This window comes from Gobio gobio (genome assembly GCF_949357685.1).
Source record: "Gobio gobio genome assembly, chromosome: 17".
In the NCBI taxonomy this organism is placed as follows: Eukaryota; Metazoa; Chordata; class Actinopteri; order Cypriniformes; family Gobionidae; genus Gobio; species Gobio gobio.
The window spans coordinates 14,393,475-14,417,940 of NC_137110.1; the positions used below are offsets into that span (position 1 = coordinate 14,393,475).

The 24,466-nt window shown below is 37.1% G+C and overlaps 4 protein-coding genes across 4 annotated transcripts; 2 read left to right on the forward strand and 2 right to left on the reverse strand.

Moving 5' to 3' along the window:
- Nucleotides 1-537: 537 nt before the first annotated feature.
- Nucleotides 538-1,263, reverse strand: ghrl (ghrelin/obestatin prepropeptide; the record flags this gene model as incomplete). The annotated part of the gene is made up of 4 exons (XM_079841333.1): nucleotides 538-545; nucleotides 767-875; nucleotides 947-1,027; nucleotides 1,150-1,263. 4 exons carry the CDS (start codon nucleotides 1,261-1,263, stop codon nucleotides 538-540), a joined length of 312 nt encoding a protein of 103 aa, XP_079697459.1.
- Nucleotides 1,264-2,648: 1,385 nt separating this feature from the next.
- On the forward strand, nucleotides 2,649-7,032 carry ccdc174 (coiled-coil domain containing 174). Its single transcript, XM_079840462.1, has 11 exons — nucleotides 2,649-2,783; nucleotides 2,976-3,080; nucleotides 3,262-3,362; nucleotides 4,154-4,212; nucleotides 4,331-4,478; nucleotides 4,576-4,671; nucleotides 4,770-4,906; nucleotides 5,039-5,133; nucleotides 6,108-6,237; nucleotides 6,334-6,483; nucleotides 6,580-7,032. Exons 1-11 carry the CDS (start codon nucleotides 2,742-2,744, stop codon nucleotides 6,885-6,887), a joined length of 1,371 nt encoding a protein of 456 aa, XP_079696588.1. The 5' UTR covers nucleotides 2,649-2,741; the 3' UTR covers nucleotides 6,888-7,032.
- Nucleotides 7,033-7,497: 465 nt separating this feature from the next.
- On the forward strand, nucleotides 7,498-17,849 carry LOC307140768 (sorting nexin-5). Its single transcript, XM_079840474.1, has 14 exons — nucleotides 7,498-7,654; nucleotides 8,651-8,758; nucleotides 8,844-8,951; nucleotides 9,421-9,490; nucleotides 9,837-9,964; nucleotides 11,149-11,232; nucleotides 11,394-11,468; nucleotides 11,570-11,600; nucleotides 11,681-11,765; nucleotides 11,884-11,923; nucleotides 12,026-12,112; nucleotides 16,135-16,224; nucleotides 16,325-16,390; nucleotides 16,556-17,849. Exons 1-14 carry the CDS (start codon nucleotides 7,652-7,654, stop codon nucleotides 16,697-16,699), a joined length of 1,119 nt encoding a protein of 372 aa, XP_079696600.1. The 5' UTR covers nucleotides 7,498-7,651; the 3' UTR covers nucleotides 16,700-17,849.
- A 269-nt stretch (nucleotides 17,850-18,118) lies between these two features.
- Nucleotides 18,119-21,766, reverse strand: LOC307140770 (uncharacterized protein). The gene is made up of 2 exons (XM_079840476.1): nucleotides 21,707-21,766; nucleotides 18,119-19,571 (listed from the first exon to the last, which is right to left on the reverse strand). The coding sequence occupies exons 1-2, from the start codon at nucleotides 21,725-21,727 to the stop codon at nucleotides 18,597-18,599; spliced, it is 996 nt and encodes a 331-aa protein (XP_079696602.1). The 5' UTR covers nucleotides 21,728-21,766; the 3' UTR covers nucleotides 18,119-18,596.
- Between the last annotated feature and the right edge of the window lie 2,700 nt (nucleotides 21,767-24,466).

A 24,466-nucleotide genomic window follows, 5' to 3' on the forward strand; every position in this document is an offset into this window, starting at 1 on the left:
TGCTACTTAAGTTTCTTACTGTGTTATGGGAATTTCACATCTGTTAAAACAGTAAGTAATTATTCATTTTAAGATCTCTTCAGTTTTGTGTTTTAAAATGGTTCTCTGTTCTCAGGTTTCTTTGGTTGTGTGTCTGCATACATGCTTACAAGTTATGTGTGCTTTTGAGACGCAAGTGACATAAAATGCCATCTTGTGTCTTCCCTTATATTAGAACCAGTCATTTTCGATACAGATTGTGAAAAACCACAACAAATCACTTTTACCAAGTTGTTGGTTTTATATAAATGTAACTTTTGTTTGAATAAATGTATATGAAACATGAATGGGTTTATGAAATTTAATTCTTAAATTTGTGACCTCTAGTCTAAACCTTTAATGTTTCATCAGACGTTGCACAAACATGACCTTGAGACCCATGAGATTGAGCAAAGAAAATAGAAAATTATTTTTTTTTATCCTTTATTTTGTCAAATGATTTAAATTGTGAATAATTTTGTATTTATGAGTTGATTCTTGTAGGACTGGTAGCTCTTGTCAGAATTCTGAAACAAATGAGAACATACATTAAGCATGTTAGTTACTAAAATTATTCAAATACAACATCAAACAGTGTCTTGAAGAATTTTCTGCCAGAAAGCACTTTTAGTTTTCAGGGTTCTTTAAAAAATCTGGAACTTTTTTTCTGGGAAATGAAACTCCATTTTACATAATGAATGTTCAGTTACTTTTTTGGATCTTTTCTTAAAACAAGAGTTTAGCTCACCAAATGGAGAATCGCTAAGAAGATTCACAAGAACCTTCTGCAGCACAGGGCCGTATTTCTCATATTCTGCTTCACTCAGAGACACTGACAGTTCGAACGGAGCGCTCATCTAAACAGGTAGTGAAAACAAAGTATGATTGCAGTAGTAACTCATTTAAATCCCATTTAAATGTGTTTTACCATGAACTGATCATCCTCTTTAATCACTGGGATCTCTGGCTCAGCAGCATCTCTTCTGCCCACCCGTGATGGCCTTCGAACCTTAAAATAGGACACAATATATCTGATGCCAGCATGAATTTATGTAATCTTGACAAACTTTATTTGTTAAATTGAGTTCTTAAAATTAGTTTTCTTTAAACAAACTCAAGACATATGCTCACCTGTGGTTTCTGAGCAGGACTGAGGAAGCTGGTGCCTCCTCTTACAGACTCGACACATAAGGAAAGAGCACATAAGAGCAGGAACATGTGGCTGGCACGAAAGCACAGAGGCATCTTGGGAAGTCGCCCGGTTTAGTTCTGTTTTATGACAACAATCTTGATGGCTGCACTTTAAAAGTACATGATTTTATATAAACTGAGTGCACGGAAATCAATCAATCAATCCCACCTTCTGTAATGATCCAAACTGCTTCAGTAGGTCTGCACACAAAGATCTGCTTCTCACTTTTATAATAACCGTTGGTTAACAATTAGCATTAATGTCTACAAATGAAACCGTGAAAACAAACAGAACTTAAAATCCCTGATTGTTACTGTATGCGTATGTGTGTGACAAAGATTTTCCCTGTGATATGAATATGATAACAGATGATGACAAATAAAGTCATATGGTGATGTGGCTGCTTTGTCAATAGAGCTATATGTGTTACTAGACCACTGAACTATTGCCATGGCAGGTTCATTTCAATTCCTTTCAAAACAGGAGCAAATAATTGGTACGAACACACTTTTAAGTGGATTCACCCTTGTACATGGTTGGCAGCGTATTCTTCCTACAACATGATATTCTTCCATCCCTATATAACAATAATAATAATAAATAAAAAAATGTATATATGGTTCTAAATTGCATATGATTCATTTTCTTTTGATTAATAATAATAATAATAATGTATCAGAAAGTACCATTTTTATGGAGAATATCAGTTTATAGGCCATTACTTTAGTGTGTGTGTGTGTGTGTGTGTGTGTGTGTGTGTGTGTGTGTGTGTGTGTGTGTGTGTGTGTGTGTGTGTGTGTGTGTGTGTGTGTGTGTGTGTGTGTGTGTGTGTGTGTGTGTGTGTGTGAGAGAGAGAGAGAGAGAGGGGGGGGGGGGGGGGTATTGTAGATGAACAACACTAATAATTAGAACAAGAAAAAGAGGAAAACTTGGCTATTAGAATTTTGTTTTTTAAATTTTTCACTAGCAAAAAATAAGAGTAGCCTACCATGTTATAAAACATGGTAGGTATATATGATACAAGCACACTACCATATTGGCCGTTTAGACATGATAACATGTTTTGTTAGTTTAAATCAACTTGACCGTTTTCATAAAAAAGTACCACAGCTGCTGAAATAAACAGCTAAAACCAGCCTGAAGCTTGGCTGATATTAGCTGGTCTTCAGTTTGGTCATAGCTGGCTTAGGCTGGTTTTAGAGGGGTTTTGGACACTTTTTTTGGATGGTCAGTCAGCCTGAACTTAGCTGGTCAGGCTGGGATACCAGCTGCTTGACCATATTAAACCAGCTACATCCAGCTTACCACAGTTTTGGATATTTATTTTTTAGACATTTCGTAGCATGATGCCATGTTTTGGACATTTAACATCGTAGAAACATGTTATTGAACAAAAATATTGTTGTAGTTTGACCTCCGAGACGGCAGATGGCAGGCTACATTTATTCTTTTCAGCATTGTTTATGGATGCTGTTTTGCTCTATGTCAGTGCTAGCCTGAACCCTGTATCACCTAATAAGCGACAGTTATCATGGATAAAAAGAAGAAACCATACAACGTTACAGCGTCATCGGTGAATACTTTATATATTATCTCTCTTTTGAACAAGACTTTTTTCATAATTTTAGTTTTGTTTGTGTGTTATAGTTAGCTTAGCATGACAGCTGACAGTAAACTTGCACTGTGTGTCTGTTTTTTAAACTGGGAATAATGGCCCGATCCTTTAATCTCATGGCCAACCTGTACTTTTCAATTTATATTTCAGCTGGTTGATTTGAAAGCGGAATTATATCGGAAGCAGGAACAATTTAAGCACGACAGACTTGGCCAAGATGCAGGAGCTGCACAGAAGTCCAAGACAAAAATAAAAGTAAGACACGGGCAGTTCATGACTGCTAGATGTGATCATTGAACTATTATATATACGACTGTTATAATTGTGTGTGTGTGTGTGTGTGTGTGTGTGTGTGTGTGTGTGTGTGTGTGTGTGTGTGTGTGTGTGTGTGTGTGTGTGTGTGTGTGTGTGTGTGTGTGCGCGCTCGTGCTCAAAGAAGCCCAATATCTGGACTAAACAAAATGAAGGAGTCGATGTACGAGCGCAGAGGGACGTTCAGGAAACTGCTGAGGAAGAAAACACACTTGATAAATCCAGGTGAATAAACTGTCAATAGGATTTTTTTGGTTATTTATAGTCCAGTACCCAGTGCTACATTATTCTCATTCTTTATATCCTCTTCCTCAATTCAATTTCTTTTGTCTTCTTCACTGGGCATACAGTGGCTCAAAAGGTATATAGAAACTAAGATGTATGAATGTCAGTATATAACCTTATATAACAAAAAATCAAACCAACTCCAAAAATGTAAGTTCCGTGAAAGGATCTAGCATGTTTGTAGTCGACACTTTCTTTGATAGTTATGTAATACAATGAATTTCATATATAAATGTGGCTTAAGTGTCCAAATATTTTTAAGGCCAGTGAATGATATGAAAAATGTTCATGATATTTTTTTTTATAACAACCAGTTGTCATAAATGATATTTTAAGTTTTTTTTTTCATTTGCTCCGACTTTCACATTCACATATTAGAAAATCATAAACTCAATAAAAATACAATGAGAATACATTATTATTATTTAAAAACATTTAAATGTCACTTTTTTTTAACTGTCCAAATACTAAGTTTATTTTTATAAATATGATATAATAATCCACACACCCTGATTCGAATGCTGATTTATTGTAATGACTGTATAATATACATTTAATAATATGGTTAAACCATTTTATTTTAAATAATATATGTTTTTTTTTTTACAATATAATGATGTAGAAAAATGATGTTTCTGATCCATCTATTGGTATTCTAAATCACCGTCATTGTTCAGATTGTGGAATACAATAATATTAATGGTCTCCTGATGCATTTTTGTCTTATGCAGGCAAAAATTGGAAGAAAAGGCACGTCTTTATGAACAGATGACAAAAGGAGATTTCCCAGGTATATGCTTGCTTGCATTCCCAGATTCAAACATTTCACTTCTGAATCAATTTTACACTGCTTTGGGTGTTTTGTAAATGAGGTGATATTGAAGTAGACAATTTCTTTTTATATTTAGATGAGGAGACTGAAAGTCTTTTCCTTGTGGACTTCACCCAGAAGATCATCAACCAGAGGAATGAACCACAGACACACTGGGACCGAGATGGAGAGGACTCTGATGTGAACGTCCCTGTTCCAGTCCCACAGAATGCAAATGAAGAATGGTACGGTGTGTTTATAAATGTATTTTCAATCTGATTAAGAGGCAATATGACTTGAACTTAACTATGGGTTTTCTTGCTTTCTCTCTCTCTCTTTCAGGGTGGACTATGTTGATGCATTAGGACGTTCTCGAAGATGTCTGAGGAAAGACCTACCAGATTTTCAGAAAATGGACCAAGATCTCCAGAACAAGAGGTACATTATTGTTCTTACCTTTGCTTTGCTTTGTGTGTGTGTATGTGTTTTGGTATGTAACTAATTTGTGCTCAATTTATTTCTATTATTATGCACAGGGTGACTGGTGCTGACAGGACGCTGTTATCTGATGACATGAGGAGAGACATGCAGAGAGAGCAGTGGGAGAGAGAGGAAGAGGAGCAGATGAAGAGACCTGTTGGACCAATTCACTATGAAAATATCAGAGAGCAAGGTGATGAGAGGAGTGATCTCTAGACACACCAAAACCTGTCTAATGTGTAAAATGTCTTTAATTAGTGCTTCTCTGAGAGTGTTGAATTAAATCTGCACAGTGTCTCACACGCGTGTTTTGTGTCCGTTTCAGAGGCCAGAGAGCTGGGTGTTGGATATTTTGCTTTTGCCCAGGATGAGGACCGACGTAGAAAACAGAGAGAAACTCTAGACATGCTGAGAGACCAGGTCAGAACAACGAGTCGTATTCTTTTCCAAGGCAGAATGAGCTGCCTACCTAGACAGCATTGTAAGGCATTGTAAGGCATTGCAAGTGTGCATACGAAGCAAAGACTGTTCCAAAAGATAGGCAGCATTATGTTGCCTTCTAAGACACTTTGTTTTGGCCCAGAATTAGGTAGTTATCACATGTATATTCTGCAGAGAATAAAAAACAGAATGCATTGAAACTTGAGGTGCATTGATATGGAAATTCTGGTGATAAGACGTTAATTATTGTGATCCATGTTGTTATTATTATTATTGACCCATAATTGAAAAATGGACAATATTACATTTCTGTACTATTTTGTCTATATACATTTAGGGTAAATCATTAAAAACTAATTTAGTTTAAATGTAAATTTAAATTCAAGTGAATATAGGCATCACAATAATGTATATAATTGATAATATGAAATTAGTATGAGTTGATTGAGAGATATTAAAAATTGTGATATTGAATTATTATTGTTATTAAAGATTAAGTTCTAAATGTCTAGTATCAAATTAACATCCAATATCAACGGATATAAACCTAATCTGATCAATAAATAAACACATAATATATATATCATTTCTCAATAACCAACATGGTACAAAGATAAATATTGTCAGATATCTTTTTTTAATGCCAACATTTTTAAATGCATGTATAAATATAATAATAATAAATATATACATCAATATTTTTTTATACATTTTGAATAAATATTTTTAATTAATTAAATTTTTAAAAAGAAATATTGTAACCATTATTTGTTTGTGCATTTCAGTTAGGTTACTGACTATGTTGGCAATACAGTTAGTGAATTCACTAGATTTTTAAATGGTGTCCTTAGCTTGTATACTATTGGCTGCGATTGAAACAGTCTTCCTCAGCTTCTCTGTTATTGGCTGCAATATAACTTATTAAGGTTTACAATTTGTTTCTCTCTCTGCAGACCACAGAACAGCGCACCAAACGTGAGCAACTGAAGGATAAGCGGAAAGCCCTGCTTGAAGCTCGACTCGCTAAAGTGAGGATGAGAAGGACGAAGAAAAGCAAGCTGGAGCCAGGGGATGAAGAAGATGGTGTGAAGTCTTTATATGCTTTAAAGCATATTAAATGTGTATCTCTATGTTGGAGGTGATTTCTAACGGTTGTGTGATGTTTATGTTCCCTTGTAGCCCCTGCTGCTGATGGTGCTGAGAATGATGAAGATAATGAAGTTAGACCTCCAGCCCCTGCAACAGTGTCGAAAGTGGAGGTGGAGATTCAGGAAAGAAAAGACACCAAACCTGGCGTTCCATACGTAAGAGATTGGGACAGAGGCAAAGGTACATGACTGTACATTCCTTCCTTTTCATTGGCTCCAATGTTTGCATTTGCTGTTTTGAAGAAAACACAGCTTAAACATTTGTTTCCTTTTCCAGAGTTCTCCTGGGGTCAGTGGACCAGTCATCGTCGAGAGGAGCGAGACTCAGATTTTGCTCCTCCCTCTGCTTATTTCTCAGACGACAGATGGGCCAATCACAACAGAGCAACAGACAAAGGGCAGGCCAAAGGAAAACTTGCCTTCAAGTGGTCTGAATCCCACAGGCCCACAGAAAGAGACACAGATAACATATCTACCCCTGGTCATCCTTCTGACATGCCCACATATGCACAACCTTCTCAACCGCAGACTGCTCAAACACAGAGTCTGGATGACCTGTTGTCGTACTACAAACACTCTACGTGAACAAGTCAGAAAATTACTATAGGAATTGGCGGGCTGCATCAAGCCTGGATGCATTATGCCATCCATAAGGAACAGTTAAGACTTTGTATGTAAAATGTAACTGATTTGCAAATTTAGAATAAAAATGACCAGATTTTATTTTGATCTTTTTGCATCTTTTATTCCATCACTATCTATCTATAGTCCCAGTGTCAACCGCCATAAAAATGAACCATAATTCATTTTGCCATTAAGTCTTTCACCAGGTGATTGTGAAGTGTTTCATTCTGATTTGTGTTGGTCACCATATTTTGCTTAAATTATTTGAAATCCAGGCAGCTTAAATGGTTTTTTGCAGGCTATGAACACTGCAGTCAGGTGCATCTCATAAACTTTGCCCAGTGTAACTGTGCTTAGTTACTCAGTAGCCTTTAATGAGTGTGCTTTACAAGTTACTTAGTTTGAGTGTATTCCACGTGTCATTCGAAAGAGGACACTAAAAAAACTATATATTGGATAAAATTTCACATACAACCAAATCGCAGGACCATAGTGACCTTTGATCTGAAGGATATCCTGTCTCCGCAAGAATGTGCGTGTGAGCATTTTGCATCAACTGGAGAGAGAGAGCGAGGAAGGGAAATAGATTAGAAAGAAGAGAGGACAGAAAAAGGTGTTTATATGGAAGATTAAGAGAAGGGTTTACTTTTGGTTTTCTCATATGTCTTTGTTTTTTCCCTTTTGAAGATTAAACCAAAGTAGGAAACCTGTTGAATTCTACTGCCATGGTAAGTAACCATTTCTGGTTGTGATTATCACATGACCATGGTTTTCAACCATTTGCTCTTTGTAGACAATGTTCAGTTTGTTAATATTAATCAATTCTTTAAATATTGTGAAATGTAATTTTTGTAGTATTGATTAATCTTGGTTCATTTATAAATGTTTATATATATATATATATATATATATATAGTCAAACCAAAATTTATTCAGACACCTTCAACATTTTCTCACATTATCAGTTTATTTGCTATAGTTTAGAAAATGGTAATAAAATATGACAAGAACTCTGTGTTAAACTGTCAGAACAAATTCATCTTGATAATGTCAGATAACTTTTGATAGAAAGGTATGTAATGGATTACAATCAACCAATCAGCTGTTCAATTTAAGTACACAATAGATAGTACAAATTTTGGTCAACCAATTACCAAGCCAATGCTTCATATTGTTCAGTCTGGGGTGTAAAAGGTAGCATTAGCAATTAAAGAAAAAAACACATGGTCAGGTCAAAGTGTCTGAATAATTTTAGTTAATTTTACTGGTAGTCCACTGTATGAACAATTTTTGGGTATAATATGTCTGTCTGTTTATTTTATTCTGCCATCCTTACTTGCGTAAATGAACTATAGTGTCCCGCACTCAATAGTAAAAAATGATATCTGGTGTCTGAATAAATTTTGGTTTGACTGTATACACGTTGTGAATTCAATATTGTTAAAAATGCATTACTGTAAGTAAGTAAAAAAAAACTGTAAGGCTGTAAACATATTGTTCATTAGTTCATGATACCTGATACACTAACTAATGTTACAAAATTGAATTTAATAATAGTATAAAAAATGTATATAGGCTACTGGAATATTATTACCTCAAGAGATTTTAGCTCTTATGTTTCACAACATGGATATTTGTTCATTAAAACCCTGTGAGTGTTTATAGTTGTCACGTTGATTTCAATTTTTGTACTGTGTAAATGAATGTCTCTGTGAGTGTTTTAGGAAGGTTCAAGTGCAGAAGCAGAACTAAGTGTAAGTGCGAGCAGCATCAGAATCACTGATTTGACTCAGGATGGGGACATTCTGACATTTGCCATCGCGTCCCAGAAAGTAAGATGCCTAGTAAATGCATAAAACATGTTCTAAATATGTTTTGTCGAATACTAAAATATCATTACATCATTTCTTCCCTCAGTTAAACAGCAGTGTTGGGGTGTGTGTTTTTCGAGCATATGAAGACTTTGACTGGCTTCAACAGAGTCTTTTCTCACAAGAAAATGTTCCTGGAATTCAGGGAATTATAGTGAGTGAATTGTCTAAACACGGCCATATTGAAAACTTCCCTAGCTGAAATTATGGATTTTAATGGTGATGAAAACCAAAATATTAAATGCCATGGATAAATATTTCCTGGGTAATCAACTATTTTGTAGTGGAAGGTCAAATGACAATTTTCAGCTGAGATTTGGAGCCAAATTACAGGAGGGAGAAAATGACTTTAGAAAAATGGCAGCATTTTTGCCCACCTATATTTCGTGTTCATCAGATTTCAAGTTATTTTTTTCATTTTAAACCCCCTCTACAAAATTGTGGATGACTCAGTCAATATTTATTTGGCTTTCATCACTATTCCTGTTAGTCTTTCTTAAGAAGAAATATGAACAAAATTAAACATTTGAGCCGGAGACCTGTGACCCTATAGGCATTGCTTATTAATTTTCACTAAAACCATAAGATCTATAAACTTATATGAGATGATTTTATGCCTACAGTTTCCGCCTTTGCCTCCTAAAGCACTTCCATCACAGTCAAACATGCAGGCCAAAACCCTCAAACAACTTGGTATGTATTCTTTGAATATGTACAGGCAGTTCAGACAAAATATCGTGTCAGTTCTGACTGAGAAATGTGATATGGATGTGATTATATGTGGTTTATACACAAATGTGTATAATGACATGGGTATTACAACGTAAACATGGTTTATGAAGACATACTAAACTGTGTTTTTTGAAATTCAAAAAATGCCAACATTTTTGTGTGATGTACAGTTTGTACAATATAAAAACCATTACTTCTATGGAGAGTCCCCGTAAACCACATATTCAATTATGTGTGAGTGTGTAGATGTTTGATACTTTGTTTCTTATGTAACACATTTTATGTTTTTTTCTGTATGTGTGTTCAGGGTTCCTGGCTCTAGGCAAGGATTGGCAGGGTTATTGTAAGGCTTTGGAGTTTTATCTCCAGCAGGTGGCAACACACCCAACTCTCTGCAAGTGCAAAGCACTGGACAGCTTTCTTATTAACTCTGAGGTTTAATACACACACATGCATACATACAGAAAAATGACTTTTTTCATGAATTCAAAATCTGCTTCACAGCTTGATCTTGATAATTCAATGCTAACCTGCTGAGGTCTTCAGCTAAATCTGAAGGTAGTAGTTGTGTTTTGTTACCTGATCAAGTGTCATTTAGGTGGTTGACCAGCTGTGCTATCAGCTATCAGCTACTATGCTCCAAAAAGCAGTCTGACCACCTTAAGCTGGTATGATCTGATTTGTTTTTCAGCAGTGTTCTTGACCAATATGTTCTACCAGCTCAACCAGCTCCCTCAGCCACCTAGTCATGTACCTGCTGGGAACTAGCTATCACGGTTAAAAAACACAGCTACCACCATGATGGTTTTAACTGGATTCTCCAGCATGGAGAAGGTCTAGATCTTTTATTGTTTGACCTTTTTGCTGTTTTTCTGTCATCACCTTAAAGGTGCACTATGTAAAAAAATGTCAGTAAAATATCCAAAAGTGTTATATATTTTGTTCATTTGAGTACTTACAATATCCCAAATGTTTCCAACTATTTGTAAATCGTGAGAAATTGCTATTTTAACCAAGGAACTGGGACGTGTGAGGGAGTTATCTGTCGATTGCGTCATATCTGCGTTACCCTCGGTTGCCGGTTTTATTTTGCAGAAACGCTTTACTCTTACTGCAGTGTGCAACAAGTGTCATAGCAGTTATGAGTAATGTCATAAGTTAATTTTCAACACACTCAGATGTATCTAATATGATAATCAGAGCTGCATTACCTCATACTCATGACCTGAAAAGCAGAAGTGGCGCTGGCGACTGTGGCATAATAAAAGTCCCGCTGCTCGCGTGTGTTGTGTTCATCTTATTTACAATCGCTCCAGCGGCCTTGCTCAGCTCCACAACACTCGGTCCTGCTCTGCTTCATACTACAGTAACGTTAATAATCGCATCCATGAACATGATTTCTGCCCAAGTCCTATCCCGATTCTTTTCTTCATAAGGTGAAGACCTCGTGTCCCAAGATTCTGCGCTCAAACTTGGTGTCATCAAACTACGCCTTTGTTTTGAACAGGCGACCTCTAGTGGACGGAAAAGTTACACAGTGTACCTTTAATCAGTTTTGAGGGAAAGATGACAAAATATTTGTTGATAAACTCACTTTTGTCATTGTATATGTATCCTAGTCTCCTGGAAAACAGAGAGGCAGGAAAGGAATCTTGAATCGCCTTAGTCAGGCTGTGGAGGAGATGAGGAAGGAAAGTCATAAGGTATCTGTGTTGCTCATTTGATTTATGCAGGTGTTCATCCCATCCACCGCTGGGAAAGTCTTTTGTACCAAACACAGCACTTGTGTTGTGTTATGATATAGAACTATATATATATATATATTAATGTGATTTATATCATATATAAAATTTAATATCCCCAGGATGTGGACAACTTCTTTCAGAACGAGAGAAATAAAAACACAAATATTGCTGCTTTGTCAAAGGTCGCCACAGAGGTACACTATTTAAGCTGTTTGTTTTGTTGTTTTTTATCTGGCCAGTGGACTATTAGTCATTTTATAATTCAATGTGCAATATTGTGTTCTTCTCTCAATAGAAATTACTCGATGTTGTGATGACAGAGCAAAGTAAGTCACTGCAAGAAGTTTACACATCATTTAGGAATACAGCAGGCTCATATATCACTATGTGTGTGTATGTTTTACAGAGCTTGCTTTGGCCTGTGGACATTTCTCCACATCTCTTCATCTTTGTGTGAATCAGGACGATGCAGCTGCTGTAGCTTTCTCCAAGTTAGAATTTAAATAAAATTACCCTTTGTTTCTGCGTTAATGTGCATGCTGAATAAAGAGAGAATGTGTAAGAGAAACGAGAGGATAATCAGTTTATTCAGATGTTGTGTTTCTTTAGGGTCTGTTTGAAGCTGTCTGATATTATTGAGGCAGTAAAGGTAAGTGCACTTTACATGCAAAATATTTGAGCACAATTGAAGGGTTCTCATTCCGGTATTTATATAAAAATATTGAATACCAAAAAAATGTTTTCTCTTTAGCGAAACTTTGAGAAAGTTGCCACTAACAATCTAACCACTCTTGGTTTGGGTCTGGACCTGGAGTCTCGCAACCAAGAGGCAGAGAAAGTATGTTTTATGAAATGCCTAAGCATGACTGTGATTGTGTGATATGGCTTTTATAAAATGTTAACTTTTTAAAAACAGTATTACGAGTTACTTTGTCTATTTTTGCTCTGCACAGAAAATTAGATGCTTCTAACTGCAAAACCGCAGAATCACACATCACCGCAGTCTGAGGACAGCAGCACTAGACCGGAATTTAGGGTGGTGCTGACGATTGCATATCCGGCCCCAAATGCTAACCCTACCCGTCACTATAACTATAAGCTCTACTTGTAACGAGTGCCCAAACCCACCCAACTACTAAACCGACTCTTTTAATGGCCAAAAAATGCAAATTCTGTCATCATTCACTCACCCTCATGTTTTTCCAAACCTGTAAGACTTTAGTTTGTCTTCGGAACACAAATGAAGATGTTTTTAATAAAATCTTAGCGATTTCTGTCCCTCCATTGACAGCAATGCAACAACCATTTGACGCTTCAAAACGTTCATAAAGAGATCGTAAAACGAATCCATATGAATTGAGCGGTTTAGTCCAAATTTTCTGAAGAGACACGATCACTTTATATGATAAACAGATTGAATTTAGGCCTTTATTCACATCTAAACATTGATCAGCGAACATAAACAGAAGCTCAACCTGAACCTGCTTGATGTGCGAGAACAAACCTCTTGTGGAAGCTCAAACGTGCTGCATAACATGAGAATAAACCTCATTGGATCTTGCTGAAGCTCAAACATGCTGCGTAACACACAAAAAACAAACCTCATTGGTTCTTGCTGAAGCTCAAACATGTTGCGTAACACACAAAAACAAACCTCATTGGTTCTTGCGGAAGCTCAAGTGTGCTGCGTAACACACGAAAACAAACCTCATTGGTTCTTGCTGAAGCTCAAACCTGCTGCGTAACACACGAAAACAAACCTCATTGGTTCTTGCTGAAGCTCAAACCTGCTGCGTAACACACGAAAACAAACCTCATTGGTTCTTGCTGAAGCTCAAACGTGCTGCGTAACACACAAAAACAAACCTCATTGGTTCTTGCTGAAGCTCAAACGTGCTGCGTAACACAAAAACAAATTTCATTGGTTCTTGCTGAAGTTCAAACGTGCCGCGTAACACAAAAACAAACCTCATTGGTTCTTGCTGAAGCTCAAACGTGCTGCGTAACACAAAAACAAACCTCATTGGTTCTTGCTGAAGCTCAAACGTGCTGCGTAACACAAAAACAAACCTCATTGGTTCTTGATGAAGCTCAAACATGCTGCGTAACACACAAAAACAAACCTCATTGGTTCTTGCTGAAGCTCAAACATGTTGCGTAACACACAAAAACAAACCTCATTGTGCTGCGTAACACACGAAAACAAACCTCATTGGTTCTTGCGGAAGCTCAAGTGTGCTGCGTAACACACGAAAACAAACCTCATTGGTTCTTGCTGAAGCTCAAACATGCTGCGTAACACACAAAAACAAACCTCATTGGTTCTTGCTGAAGCTCAAACATGTTGCGTAACACACGAAAACAAACCTCATTGGTTCTTGCTGAAGCTCAAACCTGCTGCGTAACACACGAAAACAAACCTCATTGGTTCTTGCTGAAGCTCAAACATGCTGCGTAACACACAAAAACAAACCTCATTGGTTCTTGCTGAAGCTCAAACATGTTGCGTAACACACGAAAACAAACCTCATTGGTTCTTGCTGAAGCTCAAACCTGCTGCGTAACACACGAAAACAAACCTCATTGGTTCTTGCTGAAGCTCAAACGTGCTGCGTAACACACAAAAACAAACCTCATTGGTTCTTGCTGAAGCTCAAACGTGCTGCGTAACACACGAAAACAAACCTCATTGGTTCTTGCTGAAGTTCAAACGTGCCGCGTAACACAAAAACAAACCTCATTGGTTCTTGCTGAAGCTCAAACGTGCTGCGTAACACAAAAACAAACCTCATTGGTTCTTGCTGAAGCTCAAACGTGCTGCGTAACACAAAAACAAACCTCATTGGTTCTTGATGAAGCTCAAACATGCTGCGTAACACACAAAAACAAACCTCATTGGTTCTTGCTGAAGCTCAAACATGTTGCGTAACACACAAAAACAAACCTCATTGTGCTGCGTAACACACAAAAACAAACCTCATTGGTTCTTGCGGAAGCTCAAGTGTGCTGCGTAACACACGAAAACAAACCTCATTGGTTCTTGCTGAAGCTCACACATGCTGCGTAACACACAAAAACAAACCTCATTGGTTCTTGCTGAAGCTCAAACATGTTGCGTAACACACAAAAACAAACCTCATTGTGCTGCGTAACACACGAAAACAAACCTCATTGGTTCTTGCGGAAGCTCAAGTGTGCTGCGTAACACACGAAAACAAACCTCATTGGTTCTTGCTGAAGCTCAAACCTGCTGCGTAACACACGAAAACAAACCTCATTGGTTCTTGCTGAAGCTCAAACGTGCTGCGTAACGCACAAAAACAAACCTCATTGGTTCTTGCTGAAGCTCAAACGTGCTGCGTAACACAAAAACAAACCTCATTGGTTCTTGCTGAAGCTCAAACGTGCTGCGTAACACGAAAACAAACCTCATTGGTTCTTGCGGAAGCTCAAATGTGCTGCGTAACACATGAGAATGAAGCTCATTGGTTCTTGCGGAAGCTCAAACGTGATGCGTAACACATGAGAATGAACCTCATTGGTTCTTGCGGAAGCTCAAATGTGATGCGTAACACATGAGAATAAACCTCATTGGATCTTGCCGAAGCTCAAACGTGCTTTGTAACACACAAAAACAAACCTCATTGGTTCTTGCTGAAGCTCAAACATGTTGCGTAACACACAAAAACAAACCTCATTGTGCTGCGTAACACACGAAAACAAACCTCATTGGTTCTTGGGGAAGCTCAAATGTGCTGCATAACACACGAAAACAAACCTCATTGGTTCTTGCTGAAGCTCAAACATGCTGCGTAACACACGAAAACAAACCTCATTGGTTCTTGCTGAAGCTCAAACGTGCTGCGTAACACACAAAAACAAACCTCATTGGTTCTTGCTGAAGCTCAAACGTGCTGCGTAACACACAAAAACAAACCTCATTGGTTCTTGCTGAAGCTCAAACGTGCTGCGTAACACAAAAACAAACCTCATTGGTTCTTGCGGAAGCTCAAATGTGCTGCGTAACACACGAAAACAAACCTCATTGGTTCTTGCTGAAGCTCAAACGTGCTGCATAACACGAAACCAAACCTCATTGGTTCTTGCGGAAGCTCAAATGTGCTGCGTAACACACGAGAATGAACCTCATTGGTTCTTGCTGAAGCTCAAACGTGCTGCGTAACACATGAGAATGAACCTCATTGGTTCTTGCTGAAGCTCAAACGTGCTGCGTAACACACGAGAATGAACCTCATTGGTTCTCGCACGTCAAGCAAGCATGATTGAGCTTTGTTTATCATAACTGATTATGTATACATTGATGAATGAAATCCTAAATTAAATCTGTTCATCATATAAAACGATTGTCTCTTCTGAACATTTGGACTAAACTGCTCAATTCATATGGATTAGTTTTACAATCTCTTTATGAGCTTTTTGAAGCGTCAAAGTGGTTGTTGCTTAGCTGTCAATGGAGGGACAGAAATAGCTCAGATTTCATTAAAAATAGCTTCATTTGTGTTCCGAAGATGAACGAAAGTCTTACAGGTTTGGAAAAACATGAGAGAAAGTAAATAATGACTTCATTTTTGGGTGAACTAACCCTTGAATGATGCTATAAGCTCCACCCCAACACCTGTCTGAAACTGCTGGCCTAGCACTGCTGTCCTCACATTGCTGTGCTCTGCAGTTCTGCAGTTAGTTATTATTGGAGAAAATCACACGGATTCAATCACCATTGCATGTTTTGTTTCTGGATGATGCATCATAAAAATCACAGTCACTTGTGAGCACTGGCATGATGATATAACTTGCAAACAGAGTCTGTGAAAAAATCCTCACCATAATGTGTTGTAACAGGAGATGCTCTTCAGAAGAACCTGTAAACTGATAGAGCTGGAAACTGTTAAGAAGAGTACAGAAAAAGCCAAGGCCAATAAGCGAGAAGTGGTATGTTTTTAATCTGTGTATCTTTGATATATTCTCTGTCCACACTGAAGTGTTCGCATCATATTTAACTAGTAAATTCTTTCTGTGTGTAATACTGTAGATGGAGGCGTTTCAAAAAGCTGTTGAGAAAGAGTTCAACCTGATCTCATCTGTGGGTAAACAAGAGGTAAATACTGTAACTGATGTTACACCCAAAGATTATCTGATAAATGTGTCACCAGAGTTGTTACACTGGAAACATGACTTCTGCTTCTTCATTTTAAAGTAATGTCGATTACACATTGTACATTTATAGAGGATATTGTATATTTATTGGACTCTTGTGTGGCAGATTGAGCGTTTCAATAACTCCAGAGTGAATGTGCTGAAGAACTTCCTGATTGACTGGTGTGAACAGCAGCTCAACGCAGCGAAGGAGTACGCTGAACTCTACTCACAGCATCTCGAAGCTTGCAGAAACATGTACTCAGAATGAATGAAACATAAACAGGTGGTAGATCATAACAATATTGATGGCTGATGGAATAAAACTGTTCTGAGAATGCTAAAGAAAATTGAATTTTATCGTGCCCTGTAAATTCGGTTTATTCTCATATCTTTTTAATCACTTGTCCTTTTTAATCTGATTGTACATGATGTTTTCCAGCTTTTAACACTGAAAAGTCATCTAATTTTAACTTCCAGTTCCACAGTTCAAAGTTAGACTATAGATTCAGAAGTGAACTTTGTCCTGTAAGCTTGCAGTAAAGCAATAAAACCCATGACTGTTTCTACAGTGCAAACATTGTCAATGCTGAGGTGATGGTTGAATTACTGCTGCACAAAAAAGAAGCATATTTATATATAATGGTATATAAAGTTTATTTATATACCATTGATGATGAGTGGCTGTTGCATAAACTGACTAATTTTAAAGTTGGTCATATAAATGTTTTTACTTAAAACTGGTCATAACTGGTTCAAAAGTTAGTTACTTAACCCTCTGGTCCTCTTCGTTTAAGGGTAACACTTGGTTTCTTCGCAGTCAAATGTTTAATTTAGACATAAATACTTATTTTTTTATTAAGTTGTGGTTTTGGATTTATACTTAGACATTCTCAAAGACTACTTTTTGTCAAGGTTTAGATTTTTTTTTTAAATGTTGATTTGAAGTGCCTGTTTTTGCATTACTTTTACTTCATTCAAACCTGAGCAGAGAGGAGAACATTTTGAAAATATAACATCAAAATTCAATAAAAATGTAACAAAAATTAACAGGTCTGTTTTATCACAGCATAATAAATCAGATTTTAACCTCTTATTTGAGTCTTTTGGCTCAATTTTACCATATTGATACAGCCACACCAGTTAATTTGTGTGTGTGTGTGTGTGTGTGTGTGTGTGTGTGTGTGTGTGTGTTGATCTTGATCTTGATGTTTTAGACTCAGTGTAACCTTTCCTTGCTGTTTGTTTTTTTAACTGCATTTAACTGAATTATTGATTTTGTTTCACACATTTGCAAAAAGCACTCTATAGTCTTAGCTATAGTTTTTTTTTACATAACCGAATCATCTCCATGATTTTTTTGTGTTTTCACATAGCTAATACAACAAAAGTCACCAAGTGTCATTCCATTCCGATTAAGCAAAAAAATTAAATTATTTAGAAAAATTATTTAAAAACGTATGATGTTTCTGTCATTTTTGACCGAAGAGGACCAGAGGGTTAAAAATGTAGCATGGGGAAAGTATAATATTTATTATAGATCCCTTTGCTAACCTCTATTTGATTAGGTAAAGACACAGCAATAACACTATATTTATGCATTTTATGTATTGCTCTCTACAACGTTGGATACATAACGGTATTAATGCAACTAGTCCCATATGGATAAAGCAGATAAGGAGTCGGTGTTGCAGTCAAATGTAATAGAGTTTAATGATCATAGTGTTTTCCATATTATAAAGTCTGCAAACAGATCTAACTATAAAAGTGTAACATGCAATGTCTATAGGGGAAGGTTCAAGAGACCTTTAAAAAAAAAAAAGAAAATTACTGCCACATGCATAGTAATGTAATATAGGTAAAATCCAGTTAAATAGACAACAGGTTAAAAAAAAATCAAGACAAATAAATATAAAAAATAAAAAAAACTCCTCAATAATCATTCTTGATAACTCTTGATTAAAATCGATCACAACAATTTAGAAAGTACATTTAACAGATGATTTATGCAAGATTGCAGTCAAAAATATAGGTCAAAATATAGCTAGGAACCAGTAAATGTTAAACTAAATGATATATATGTGCATTTAAAACCATTTGACCTCTTCTACAAGATGAATGTTGATGTGGAGGTCTATTTCTTTCCATAGAAATCAGATGTGCTTGCTTTAACTGTCCTCTAATGACTTCTTTAAGTGATCAATTCTTTTTTGAGCTTTTTCACGTGTGTCGTTTTTTTCCTTTGCTATGTTTATTTTAGCCAGATCACATCCTTTGCAGTGATTTATAAGGATTTCTTTTGGAAAATGTAAGATGTCATCTAAATGAAATGCCAGGCAAACATGATCCCATACATAATAAAAGTCCCTAGCCTCAGGTTCAACCTGTGCTATTTTGTCCTCTTCATTCAGCATCAGTTCATATCTAATGGCATTACCAACGGCTTGTGCTTTCCAGACAATTTGATTTTCTTCATAATCTACAAATGGGCTGTTTTCAATCCTTGTGTATTTCTCGAACCTCTCATTGTCCTCAGGGCTGTGAACAAGAACAACATACATGATCTCCTGCTTGTAAAACATTGTCTTATATTCCCTGAGAACTGGGTCTCGGTCTCCACACACCTGCTCCCTGTATGTTTTCATCAGATCATTCAGAGGAAAAGTGAATCGAAAGTTGCCATAGCGTGATTTTTTGTCGAATGCAGGTGATGTGGTGAATTTATGGAGGAAAGGCTCCTGTCTCTCTGTTTGTTCTTGGGATCTGTCTGGGAACACCGTGTCCAGATAACGCCTCTCAGCTGCTTGTATACTCTCTTTATCAATCTTCATGCTCCACCACGACAACTTCTCATCATCACCATGAGCCTTGCCCTTGAATCCTTCTGACTCCAAGATCTGGTCAAAACTTTCTGAGACATGGGTCACATTTGAGATGTGAAATTCAATGGGAGTTGGATAATTTGGGATGTTTATAGTAAGATAATCAACTATTTTTAGTTCATCGTTATTTCCCAAGTCACGCTGTATTTGTGCTACATTTGTATCATCCTGAAGTGCGTTTCTCAGATCTTCTATGCTGATGTGTCCATCATGGCTGACCTCAGAACAGTTGCGATGATTTTTTCTCCCGTGGAACGCGTACTGGAAAGATAAAGGTTTAATATCTCAATTTGATCAGCTTCAAATACATAACAAAGGACAATTTCACAGCAGTTTACACTCAAAAAAAAAAAGGTTCTATATTGCACCAAAAATGGTTCTTGGCTCGTAATCATAGGGGAACCTTTTTTAGTGCTATATAGCACCCATTTTGGTGCTTCAGTGGTTCTTCAGCGGTTCTTCAGCGGTTCTTCACCGGTTCTTTGACTAAGGTGCTATATAGCACCTCTAAAGAACCGCTGAAGAACCACTGAAGCACCAAAATTGGTGCTATATAGCACTAAAAAAGGTTCCCCTATGATTACGAGCCTTTTTTTTTAGAGTGTACTTATTTTGTTCTGTATAAAGAAGACCCAAAACCCAACCGGTTGTACATTATCTTCTACATGCCTTCTGCCCTTTGATTGAAATTTTTTTTTTTAATTAAAAGGCGTTTTAGTATAATTCTAAAAATGTTGTTTAATGATTTTTTTTATGAAGTAAACAAAAAAAAGTGCATCTTTATTTTATCATGTTTTTTTCATAATGAGTTTAACTGTTAAAATGTAAGTATCAAAATGTCAATCATTAATTGTATTGCATTGCATTATGTATTATTACTGGTATATAAATCACTTAATGGCCTAGGACATCAATACATTGCAGATATGCAGATATAGCCCTAACAGATCGCACAGATCATTAGGATCATATCAGCTAGGAATACCAAGGGTTCACTCAAAGCAAGGAGAGTCTGCTTTTAGCTATTATGCCAGCCGCAGCTGGAACCGCTTGCTGAAGAGATCAGATGTGCTAAAGGTTATTATCCCTAAGCTAGCTCTGTGGAAATGTGGCGTGGTTAAGAAGTTTCTGGACGAGAAATTGGTATCACGCGGCGTGGCTAAGAAGTTTCTGGAAGAGAAATTGGTATCACGCGGCGTGGCTAAGAAGTTTTTGGAAGAGAAATTGAGATAAAGTGGGTGATTAATCGGAGCGTGGATTGAAATAGTCCAGCTCTGCCTGGCCGTTTTTAGGTGAAAAACCGGATCTGCTGGAGATGTCTGACAATTGATTTAGGCACATTTAATCCACTTGGAAGTCCCAAGTGGGGAAATTAAGCTGAAATGTTTTACCAGATGAGAAGTCTATCTTCTTTTTACTCGTGTAACTCCTTTTATAACTGTATCATCTTTGTATTTCTTTTAATTCCTTTTATAACTGTTTTAATTTTCCTTTCTCTTATTTTGTGATTATTTTATTTCCCTTCAATGTAAAGCAATTTGAATTACCGTATGAAATGTGCTATATAAATAAACTTGCCTTGTAAGTTTTGACCCTTGCAATTAAAGCTAAAGAGCTTTGATCATAAAACTAAGCATATAATTTGACTGATTGGGAGATATTAAGTGACAATTAATATTTATGAGCCTTTTAAGTACTTTTATTTGAAAAAAAAAAATCATTGATTTTCTTTACAAGCTATCAGAATTTCATCTTACCTTTTGGGCCATATAAATACCAACACCTTCACCAAATAGCTATTTTTTTCCTCCTTGAGTGTAAGCTCCATACTCTCACCAAATCATAGGCCATAAAAGCCAGAAATATCAAATACAAAACATAAAACACATATGCAAACTTTTCTAAATTGACTTAAATTTATATTTTGTATAATGGTTCAATAAACTGTTCCTTTCTAAATAATAGATGTCATTATTTCATATATCAGGCTTTACAGGGTTAAAAACACAACACAACACAACCCCCCTTTCCAGACTACCTTGGTTACTCTTGTCTCTCATACCGCACCATGACAATAAATGTTTGTTACAGATGGTCTCGGTGATACAGAGATCAGCTTTGTGACAGTGAATGACCACAATTTGCTTACAGCTTTGTGACAGTGAATGACCACAATTTGCTTATAAACTCTTGAGCCATTTCTGTGCTTTGATTAAGTATTAGGTTAGCTAACTAGAACACATTTTAATTAATTATAAATGTGTTTAAAAAGGAAGTTCTCATTTATTTGATTTTGAAATGCTTTAGTATTTGTTTAGCTCTCTATTCTATTGTGACTGAGGCTGTAACTCGTGACTGATATGTTAGAAATGAATTGTCAAGAATTGCCTACTTACTTGTCTAGCTGCCTCTGCCATTTTGTGAGGTTTAAGCAAATTGCGATGCTGTTGGTCACTGTTTGTGAGCCAGCGCAATGCTCTGTGGGTTTATAAAACCTTTATTGTGCCACGCCTGAGGGCACGGCTTGTTTTTAGACACAAGCCTATTGTATGAAATGGGATGTTGCTTTGTTCATTTCATTTGTAGTAAAAATGGAAACAGATGACTATTTCAATGAACTATAGTACTTCAAGAGTGTGTTTCTTTTTAGTTGTTGGCCATGAAAATATTGTAGGCTAATAAAATAAACAAAGCCAAGAGAGGCTTTTAATAGATGATTTAATATACACAATGAATTATCCATGAATGGACAAACATCTTTTTAAATGCTTTTATTTGATTTATTTTTCTTTCAACAGAAATAATCCATGAATAACTTCTAGAATCGTGTACATTCTCCAGAATTAAAACAGAGGTGAAAACACAATTTGAAACAAGATTGTCATGGATGTCATGGAACATTTTGTCAAAAGGAAGGGAAATGGGCAATGGTACAGTACACAAACCCACAACATTCCACAGTACCATCTAGTGGCAAAACTGCCTCTATGCATGAATGTACTGTAATGTGTATAAAAAAAGGCAATACCTGAAAAAAACAACACTAAGAATGTCATTTAAATTTTGAGTTGCAAACAGGATTTAGAAAAGGGAATTTCACAACACACGTGGCATTCTATTGGTTATTTGGTCTGTTGCCAATAGTTCCATACATTTCCTCAGCATCATATTTTCTCTGCAGAATACCATATGTTGAATTGTGGTCACCCTAAAGAGACAGTTTATGGAATTTGTTAATTGTTTATTGTAAAATGTGGATTTTTGGTAAATTAGGTTTAAATTATTTTGGTAATCCAAAAATGTGAACAAAGAATCAAGATTTTGAAATACTTACTAAATTATTTTCCACATTTATCTCTTCAGTCTCCATTCTTGCTTTTCGGTGAGCTTTAGAAACAGTAATTACCTGAATTAAAACATGAAATATATTTGTGTTGTGTGTGCATGTTAATGTGCGTGCGTGCGTGTGTGTGTGCGTGCGTGCGTGCGTGTGTGTGTGTGTGTGTGCGTGTGCTGACCTCTGTGTATGCAGTAAATGAGAGCTGCTCCTCCTGGTGCTAGAAACAGCACAGAGATCAACACAATGAGACTCGTCTTAGAGTCTACTGAATGAACAGAGAGAAAGAAGAAACTGCTTAAACACATAGGCTATTACACATGCATAATTTTTTTTTTTTGGAAGGTTTACTTTTGAACAATAAATTGCGTTTATCTTTTCGTTTTATAACACCATACGTGCAGTTGAAATTGGTAGCAGAGACTGAATGCTAACTTTCAATGGAGACGTCAATGAATCTGGAGGTTTTTTCTAACAAACAGACGTACGACCCCGCGTCATCCTTAGTCAGTCCTGACAGAAGCAGAGAGACGTTTCCAGGTGAAGATTGATTAAACAGTGTAATTATGTCACTGTACAGCTCAAACACACTGAATATATCAGTGTAAACGTACTCGGTTACTTAACGTAACCTCGGTTCCCTGAGATAAGGGAAGGAGTACTGCGTCTTTAAGACGCTATGGGGATAGGTTCTCCTATTCTCGAATACTGAAGCATTTATAAAATCACGCAGTGCTACTGCACAGTCAAAACGGAGTCGAGACTACTCGCGCGCTATTGGCTGGCCAGTGGCAACTGCATGAACCAATGGCAGAACAGCGTATCTGAGCGAGCCTATGGGCGCTAAGCCCGAGACGCTGAACACAGAAGCCCGCGAACTGAGCGTAAAAGCCCGCGAAGGGCGCCCTTAAAATACGCTGTAATGCCCCAAAAACGTCAGGTTAATTCGACTGAAGCGAAGGTCACCCGTTGTTTTAGCGCCATTGCACGGCAGTCTACGCAGTACTCCTTCCCTTATCTCAGGGAACCGAGGTTACGTTAAGTAACCGAGTACGTTCCCTTTCGAACGGTCAGTTCGTACTGCGTCTTTAAGACGCTATGGGGGCCTATTTAATCCCGCCGTGCTATGAAGCGCAATGGTATGTACTCCCTCAGTTTGAGCACTATAAGGGGGCCCAAGACTAGAGTTATTGACATGTCATGATATATATTTATATATATATATATCTCCCTTTTCATACTGGGCTCATAGAGGCCAGCAATTTAAGGGGAAAAATTTAAGTTATGCATTGAGCATATGAAGACCCAGATGCTTAACTAATAAGGACGGGTTACCCGTTAATACTTATTATTATACAGCAAGGATCTGTGCCTGCAGTGCAGGGACTTCTAGGCTGTAGAATCTGGTAAAAGTAGATGGTGAGGACCAGCCTGCCGATCTACAGATGTCACCAATAGACACTCCACTAGACCACGCCCAGGAGGAGGCCATGCCTCTAGTGGAGTGAGCTTTGACACCTATGGGACATTGAAGGCCCATAGTATCGTATGCTAGCGCTATTGCGTCAACTAGCCATCTGGCTAGACTTTGCTTGGTGACCGGCAGTCCCTTAGTGCGGCCACCAAAGCTTACAAAGAGCTGCTCCGACTGCCTAAAGTGGGAGGACCGCTCAATATATGCTCTGAGCGCCCTAACAGGGCAGAGCAGGTGTAACTGTCTCTCATCCTCGGAGGGTGGAAGAGCAGAAAGAGTGATTACCTGTGCTTTGAACGGTGTTGAAAGCACTTTAGGCACATAGCCATGTCTTGGTTTGAGTAT